The sequence below is a fragment of the Lepisosteus platostomus genome, chromosome 15, assembly GCF_059453375.1.
Source record: "Lepisosteus platostomus isolate fLepPlt1 chromosome 15, fLepPlt1.hap1, whole genome shotgun sequence".
NCBI classification, from domain to species: Eukaryota; Metazoa; Chordata; class Actinopteri; order Semionotiformes; family Lepisosteidae; genus Lepisosteus; species Lepisosteus platostomus.
The window spans coordinates 27525967-27535088 of record NC_142625.1 but is presented as its reverse complement, the minus strand read 5'-3'; the positions used below and the strand labels follow the sequence as shown (position 1 = coordinate 27535088).

Below are 9122 nucleotides of genomic sequence, written 5' to 3'. Positions count from 1 at the left end.
TCCGTATTATTGCAGACAGTAATACATAATTTTACTTTTTGGTTTCCAAAATAAAATATCAATATTGAATTTAATCATCGTAATTGCAAACTGATGCTTTTTATTCATGTTTATGCAAACTTGTTCATGCAAAGGGAGTGTTCTGAGATACAACCTAAGCAGGAGACACAGCTCTTTAACTACCAGTCAGAGGTCAACAGTGCAGCCCAGGCTGTGCAGAGCTGGCGAAGAGGCCTGTCAGAAAGATTGCTAATTGTTCTTGCACAGAGTTGTGCTTTTCTCAGGTGAGCCCCATTCTCTTCCCATTAGCATGCTTAATAAGTCCCTTGAATGCCAATTGTTCCCTTAAAAACAAGTGCCATGTCACTCCTGACCTTTGTCAGTTGTGGCTAATGAGGACTGATGGGGACGAGGAGCCGGTTTCCATTAATGATGTCTTTGGTGCCTTCCTGACAGGATTCTACAGAGAGGCTGAAATGTCATAGAATCCCCCAAGTCTTGTCAGTGAGACGGTAATTAGCCTCACATTACACTAATACAACTGCAGCAAAACAGAGACCAGAACCTCCCTGTGTAAAAACAAACCTGAGATGTAAAAATTTATGAAAGTGTTCTCAATAGAAATTTTGAGAACTCTTTCAATATTCTGTAGGCTTTATTCACAAAAAATAAAAATAAATATTTTAACAGGATAAGTTGTTTTTGTTATAGTTTTATAGAAAAAACAGTAATATGAAATAATGGAATATATAGAGAAGAAAGACTTGACAGATACAGAATAAAATAAACTATCAACAAAGATTGAATGGCTGATGCTTTTATAAATATAGGTGATGTAAAGGTAACAACCTTTATGAACTTGTTCTTTTTTCTAATTTGAAATGTAAAATTAACATGAACTTATCTCATACACGGATATGACTCAATATACAGGTACAATGAAGTTCAGTAGTATTTAAGAGAAGCAAACCTAAACAAATGTAAGCTTATCTGGTGCTAAATCCCTGTCTGTCAGAAGCAAATGGTTAGGTTTGAGAAGGGGTTACTTTACAGAGCTTTTTGTTTTCATATCTAGTTTATCTTTTTTAAATAAAGTTGCAAACTAGACTAGGCTATTTGACACATCTTGCTGGTTTTATAGTTCAGTGGCTAAGCGAATCTAAAATTTGCTGTTTCTTGAAGGCTCCCAGTCTGAGCTTCAACAACCTGACTGGGACGGTTATTCCAGAGAGCCACAGCTCTTTGTGTAAAGAATAATTCCATATTCTCCATCCTAAATGGAATAAGGAACAGTTTTTGACCCCATGTAGTTTTTTCCCCAGTTTGTGGAATAATTCCCTGGATTGATTGTACCTATCTCTCCTGGAATTTTAGATACTTGGATCCGATCTCCTCTCAATCCGCTTTGTTGAATACTGAAGAGAGTTAGCAGCAGTAATATATCTGTGTATGAATTCTTTCTGATTTCTGTGATACAGCAACCAAGACTGAACATCCATCCATGAGTTTCCTAACCACTTCTTCCAAGTCAGAATAGCAGTAGAGTTGGACTCTATCCCAGCAAGCAATGGATGCAAGGTGGGGTACACCCTCAACAGGACAGCCATCTATCCAGGACACACAGACACACTCACACCAGGGCCAGTTTTCCCAGACGCCAATTTATCTACCAATATGTCTTTGGACTGTACAAGCAAAAATGGGGTACCCAGAAAAAACCCATGTGAATACAGGGAAAACATAGAAACTCCACTCAGGTCCAGCAACTGAACCCAGGGCCCCAGTGGTGAGAGACAATGCCACTGCAGACTTGCACCAATCTCCAGACTGAACACACTATTCTCAATAAGGTCTAACTGCCAGGGAATGGGAGGATCCTTATGCATAGCCATGAATCCTGCAGAGTGTAGAGAAGCACAGGGACAATATCCCAAACACAATCCAGGGGCTTGGTCAATTGGAGAAGCAATGAGACCAGTAACCAGGGAAACCTAAGGAAGACTCTGAAAAATGAAATCCAAAGAGGTGGCCAAAAAAGGCTGTAGCCAGGATTAGGGGCCAAGAGATCAGTCAAAAAGGTTGAAACACACAAGGAAATACTACAGGAAGCTTGTCAATAGCAAGCATGGGTTGGTGCCTGAGGGAACTTTAAATACTGAAGGGAAAGGGATGTGTTGGATAATTGGTCCGGTAGTGAGAATTTGTGGAATCTGGGGCATGTGACAATGTGATAGGTTCAATTAGGAATGAGATCGTGAGACAGTGGTTTGGGAATGTAATGGTGTTTATGAGGGAGAGTGTGGGGCGTGACACTAACTAGTGGATTAAAAACCTTTAACCTAAAGCATAATTTCCCAGGATGTCCCTCCTTTAAACCCTCCTGGATGTGTGGTTCTCCTTCAGGCCAAGCTGAAGGACTGAAAACAGACATTTGTCACAGAGTATGCACTTGAGCAGGTGTATAATCAGCAGGGCAGTGATTCACTTGCAGACTGACCTTTATCACCTGAGCTGTTGCTGTTCTCTAATTAGCCCCCCTCCCCAGAACAATGGCCCAACCCTCTGTAGGCTGAGTGGCAAGACTGAGGCTCTTTTGTGTTGGACTGTCACCTGATCACCCACATTTATATACATTTTATATAAATATCTTTTCAACTTAAAAACATTAATGCACAGTGAAGAGATGGAAAATGGTCTCTCTTCATTAACTTTCCTTTCTAATGATTTCAGTTTTTTTACCTGTCTTGATCCAGAAAACAAATGAATGAATAAAACATAAATGTAAATTGCAAGAAGGTGTAGAATAAAAACTGAATCTGCCGACCAGCTTTTCTAAGACAGAAGTACTTATGATTGCTAAAAGCTGGGTTTGCTCTTTCCCAATCAGTCATGTAAAATTCTATGGTGCCTCAAGAGACTTCCTGTTCTATATCAGATTAATCTCAAGGTACTTTATGGTCTATATAAACACACATGCCAGTGGTCACAGAAGATGTTTTCTCATCTTCTTTAATCTGTAAGCAGAGCGGTGAGTGTTCTCATCTAATTTCTTTTTTATTTCTTTACCTCCATTTTTTATTATTTCAAAATGCACCATGAAGCCCCCAGTATGTTGAACTTGGGGTCACTGTTTATAATATGCTGGAATATGAAAGTTAATGATACAAAGTTTTTACTGGTAAGTATTTACTGAGGGGGTAATCAAATAATCAAACCCATGGTTTCTCATAACCAATCTGTAATATTTTCAGGTTGTATTAGACATTTGTTTTAAAGTTGTAACAATAATATTTCTACAGTATGTATGGTTTATTTATATCCCTGTTCTGAAAAATCTATTTTTTTTATAAATAACACAATTTGGAGAAAATTCCAAATTCCTTTGATTTTCTGGGAGATGCAAAATAATATACAATATATAGTTACTTAAAAATTTAATAAAATATTTTACAGACCTCAAATCTGAAGGTGTTGAATTGAACCTCATTTGTTAAGTCATCTTTTTTTGGGGGGGCAGGTTTCCTCACTGGTTTTCTGAGTGTAATAGGTAAAGCTTTCCAAAAAATCATGTCTGTGTTTCTCGTCTGTGCTTAATGCAGTCCTGTGACAGAGTGCAGAGTGATGAACACCTCTGCAGGTGCTTCCACCTGCAGCAACACCTCCTGCTTCAAGGTTAGAGACACTCTCGAGACAGCAGTGGCAAAAAACACAATCATTGTCCTCCTGTGCATCTCCATCAACTTCATCAACGGGACTCTGGTGTACGTGTTCTTCAAGAATGAGATCCTCTACCAAAATTCCCGCTACATCCTCTTCATCCACATGGTTCTCAATGACATGATCCAATTGACCATTGCCGTACTCTTGCATGTGTTCAGCTATGTGTTTTTTACCATTAACGTCTCTTTCTGCTGCGTCATGTTGTTGATTGCCATCTTCACCACAATCAACACCCCTCTGAACCTGGCAGGAATGGCCATCGAGCGCTACATCGCCATCTGCCACCCCCTGCGCCACTCCCAGATCTGCACTGTGCGCCGCACCTACGTCCTCATTGCCCTCATCTGGACCCTGGGCGCCATTCAGATTCTGCCAGATCTGTTTGTGATCCTGGCAACAGAACCTTTCGCTTTCTTCCACTCCACTGTTTTTTGTTTGCGGGACACGGTTTTCCGGCATCCAGTCCTACTGAAAAAGAAGACCATCTTGCACGCTGTGTACCTGTGTTTTGTCTGGCTCACCCTCGTGTACACGTATTTCAGGATCCTGTTTGCAGCCAAGGCAGCCAGAGCAGACGCTAGAAAGGCTCGCAACACCGTCCTGCTGCACGCCGCCCAGCTCTTTATGTGCATGTTCACTTACATAGGACCCCTGCTGGAGGGCATTCTCTTTTACATTTTCCCAAAGCACCAGTTAGAAGTGCAATTCGCTATTTATCTATTTGTTCAAGTGTTGCCCAGATTCTTGAGTCCCATTATCTATGGAATCAGAGACCAGACTTTTAAAAAATATCTACAAAATTACTTCTGTCTGTGTAAAATATGTAAATTTAGACAATCCAGCTCTTCCTAAATTTGTCCACCTCTTCAAAACATTGTAAATTCTCTCACTATACATACTATATACTGTATATATCAATGAAGTAAGGAATATCTCTGAAGTGTAACATTTCTACAGTGTTTGACTTTGATCCCCCCTTTCCCAGTGATCAAGATGTTGGGCTGCACTCACCACTGACCTTCAAACATGTGTTGATTAGGGGTTTTCATCTCTCCTCATTGATCTGAATCATGCTGAAGGGTCTGGAACGAAGACTGGCACACATGGAGCAGATCATACGACTGTCTTGAGCCATTTTCTTTCTTACTCCATCTGAGACCGTTTCTTGTAATGCTGTTTATTAGCTTTAGTGCTCTTGTTTTTGGATTTGTAAGATTGAGACGAATGTGTGATCAATGTCTTTCTGTATTTCCGACTGTAAAAACTGCTAAATTGATGGAAGCACACAGTACTCAGAAAACATATTCCTACTGTATACACTCAGTCACATCAGACTACAATCTTTCCAATTGCTTTGTTTCTGGAATATTAAAACACTTCTGGTTAAATGTTTTAAAATACTACATTTATTCACTACAATCATTTTAATGATGTTGAGCAAAATAAATCTCTGTCAGTTCAGACAGTTTTGTTCAATATCTATGATTTTGCAGAAGAGGGCATTGAACTGCTTCGCTGGCTTTTTCCCCTACTACATGTATAACAGTGGTTCAGTGGTGTCAGTCTTGGTGCTGCCCTTAATTTGTATCAGAGGACATTAGTAGCCTTCCACTAAATCTTTTAATTAACAATAAAATATGACAATACAACAAGAAGAGCTTAACTTTCCTTACAAAAGAGAAAACTTGCCATGTATTTTTTGCAGGTTTACTATGCAGGTTTGCAGGTTTACCTTTTGCAATTTCACACTTTAGTACACTTTAGTTTTGTTGGTATATCACTGAAAACCATCAGACAGCTTCTTCTACTCCAGGGGTGTCAAGCACATGGCCCGCTTGCTGTATCTGGCCGGCATTTGTCTGGTCTGTGTGGCAGCTGGAGTCAGAGCCATCTGTAAGGGTTTCCATTCGTGCCTTGAACCTGAAAAGTCCACCTACACAGCACTGTCTGTGCAGCGGCGCCCAACACTCCATCCAGTCGCATCACCCTTGTTGGATAATGTCACAGATCTAGTTTAACAGGGACGTGTCTTAAAAAATTGAAACCACAAGTGGGCACTCTTTCAAATTCTGGAGCAACTTCAGTCAACATGCTGCATTTGTGCAAGATGTTGTTGCTGAAGAACAATAGCAGTAATTGTAGAAATGATCCATTGGTGTTCAGTTTACTACCTTTTGGGAGTTCTGTTTACAAATTAAAAACAATAAAACACTGCTAATTATAAAACAAGGCAAGCAGCTTCTTACTTAACATCACGGCGCTGTCTTAGTGTTACCAGTCTCTCAAGCAGAATTATCAGGATGTGTTGAACACTAATCCCAGAGTCTGTATAATTCATAATTCACTTCTGCACTTTACCAATTGACACCAACACTTTAGATTGAGAAGGTAATTCATTCCTCAAAAACTGTTATAGTAATGTTAATAATTATGACTAATAATGCTAGAAAACACCCCGTACTAAGTGGTCAAAGTTTATGTTTTTGCTTAACAGGTATCTAGTGACTACACACAGCCTGTTTGGTCTACCTGTGTTCGTGTGGGTTTTCTCCAGGTGCAGCTTCCTCCTGGTTTCCAAAGACATACGGGGAGGTTTGAGTCTGTGAGATGTGTCTGTTTGAGTCTGTGAGTCACCTGCGATGAGCTGGTGTCCCGTCCAGGGTGTCTACCACCTCTGGCTCCCCTGCATCCCTGAACTGGAAGTAGCTGTTAGAAAACGGATGGGATCTATGGAAGATATATCGAGTACTTAAGGGAGGTATTTTGTTATTAAATAAACACCAAAACAGGAAACATTAAAAATGAATAAAACAGTGGTTGTGCCTGAAAAAAAAGCCCTGACAAAAGCCAGTTGTGGAATACTATACTATATACTAGAGTATTAGAAGAGTAGTACAGCACAGTATAAAACAGACACAGGAGAGACGGAATTATCCAACCCATGGAAAACTATGGCAGAAGAAAGTATTTTAAACCAGAGAAAGATAATATAAATGTTCAGTGGTAAACTGAAAAACCTCAATAGAAATTACAGACTGACGTAAGATTAATGCAGAGTTCAAGGTGGTCTTTGTAGGCCTTGGCCAAAGCAGAGTTTCACATTATCTACAACAGAGGTTAGGCATGAACAAATGGCCCAGACAAAGTGCACTAATTCAATGACTTGAATAGGAATTAAACAAATATAAATAGTGACTTTGAAATAATCTAATAATAATAATAATCTTACATGTTCTTAAAGATTCTGTGAAATTCGTAATCACAGTGATATCAGAATATCAAGACCTACAAACCAAACATCTGCTCTCACCCTATTTAATAAAGCTGAGTTGGTTTAATGAGGACATTTCAGATAAGGTCTACTGGGATTTCCAATGCCAAGTTATACCACTCCCTGGATACTTATTATACTCCAATTATTCTGGTGTCAGTGATGACATCACAATCAATTAGCAGTTGTTGAAAATGTTTATAAACAGATTGGTACCCCCTAAGTCTCACACACAGATTTCACATGGACTGAGGTAGGTAATCTTTCAATAGTGATCTCTTAATTTTTTAATACTCTTCTTGAAAGACAGATTTCAGTTCTTTTGAAGGATAAGAGCAGAGAAGTAGACTAACAAAACTCCACTTCAATTCACCTTCAGGTGCTTTTAGATTAATTGTATTTAGTTAAAATAACATACAAATTAATATTTGTTCAAGATCTCAGATTTAAATGTGTCTCTACGAAACAGCTTCTTTCTTTTCTTGAACAAACACACATAGAAAAAATACTAGCAGGCTAGAATAAATAGACATGCTATTAACTACCACAGACCTTTGCAACTCAGGGATCCTTGTAAGCAGCTCTGCAGACACAGCTGTTAATTCTGAACACACAACAGTGTCTGATAAATGATGAGGTGATTACTGTGTAAGAAAGCTTAGGGGAGCACCTTTTATGAGGTAGAGACATGTGATTCTCAGATCAGTTAGCTACTAGCTACCAAAGAACTAGATGGAAGAAGTGGCTTGTCCATGTTTTGAGCCTTTATTATGTCCTAATATTGGGATTTTTATTTCATTTCTAATGATAAAATTGTTTCCCCAGATATGAACTCCACAACAGACCCATTTGACACGACGTACAAGATAAACTCGGCTGCCCCAGTTAGAGACTCTTTTCCCATCGCCTTCACTAAAAACTTCATTGCTGTGCTGGTATGGCTCATTCTCAGCTACATCAGTGGGTGTGTTGTAGTCACGTTCTTCAGAAACCAGACGTTTTACGAGGATCCGCGTTACATCCTGTTCATTCACATGATCATCAACGATGCAGTGCAGCTGACTGTTACCATCATGCTACATGTGCTGAGTTACATCTTCTACAAGATCAATGTGTCATTTTGCTGCGTTTTCATCCTACTTGCTGTCTTCACTACGAGAAGCACCCCTCTGAACCTGGCAGGGATGGCCATCGAGCGCTACATCGCCGTCTGTCACCCCCTGCGACACTCCCAGATCTGCACTGTGCGCCGCACCTACGTCCTCATTGTCCTCATCTGGGTGGTGGGCATCACCCCGGACATCACAGACCTCTTCGTCACCTTGGCAACGGAACCCAACAGCTTTTTCCACTCTGCTGTCTTCTGTCTCCGCCAGAATGTTTTCAAAGACCCAAGTCTGACCTATAAAAGACAAGCATTTGACATTCTGTACTTCCTGTTGGTGTTCCTCACCCTGGTGTACACGTACCTGCGGGTGCTGTTTGCAGCCAAGGCGCTCTCTGCTGACAAGCTGGGTGCTAAACGGGCGAGAAAAACCATCCTGCTGCACGGGGTCCAGCTACTCATGTGTCTGCTGTCCTACATCAACCCCTCCATAGAGATTGTGTTGCTTATGATCTTCCCAGGACACATTTTAGCAATCCGCTACAGCACCTACTTAATTGTCTACATTCTCCCAAGGTTCTTAAGCCCCATTATTTACGGGGTGCGAGATGAGAAGTTCAGGAGATACCTGAGCAGGTATATCATCTGTGGTCAATGCAGGGTCCCAGCAGTGAGAGAGCACCAGGAGAGACGAGTCACAACCGGAAACACACAGTAGCCAGCAAGGGCCTGTATAGTCTGGCTGGATCACTAAGAAAAACACAAAGTTAACAAATTACAATGATTTTCACTTTCAAAAATACAACAAAACTTCCTTCATAAGATATTTATTAGATATATAATTAAAAGTGAGATTTAAGTAATAAAGTTTTAGATTCTTATATTTCAAAAAAGCTTTTAGAAGTACTTGTTCTGTTGATATCTGTTGATATGTTCTGTCTGATTAAAAACATTTTGTCTAATTTTTTCTTATTTTAAGCTTCTGCCAAGTGGTATGGTTTTTATATAAAGAACAAAAAGGTTAAT

The 9122-nt window shown here is 39.9% G+C and overlaps 2 protein-coding genes across 2 annotated transcripts; both read left to right on the top strand.

Annotated features, from left to right (window-relative positions):
- Nucleotides 1–3807: 3807 nt before the first annotated feature.
- LOC148648453 (odorant receptor 131-2-like) lies at nt 3808–4572 on the top strand. The gene has a single exon (XM_088608005.1). The coding sequence runs from the start codon at nt 3823–3825 to the stop codon at nt 4570–4572; it is 750 nt and encodes a 249-aa protein (XP_088464131.1). The 5' UTR covers nt 3808–3822.
- A 3182-nt stretch (nt 4573–7754) lies between these two features.
- Nucleotides 7755–8843, top strand: LOC148648452 (odorant receptor 131-2-like). Its single transcript, XM_088607874.1, has one exon. It carries the CDS (start codon nt 7819–7821, stop codon nt 8812–8814), a length of 996 nt encoding a protein of 331 aa, XP_088464000.1. The 5' UTR covers nt 7755–7818; the 3' UTR covers nt 8815–8843.
- The last annotated feature ends 279 nt before the right edge of the window (nt 8844–9122 follow it).

Bases quoted from the DNA above. Each gene is read 5' to 3' on its own strand.
- LOC148648453 (XM_088608005.1), top strand. From the start codon at position 3,823: ATGGTTCTCAATGACATGATCCAATTGACCATTGCCGTACTCTTGCAT.
- LOC148648452 (XM_088607874.1), top strand. From the start codon at position 7,819: ATGAACTCCACAACAGACCCATTTGACACGACGTACAAGATAAACTCG.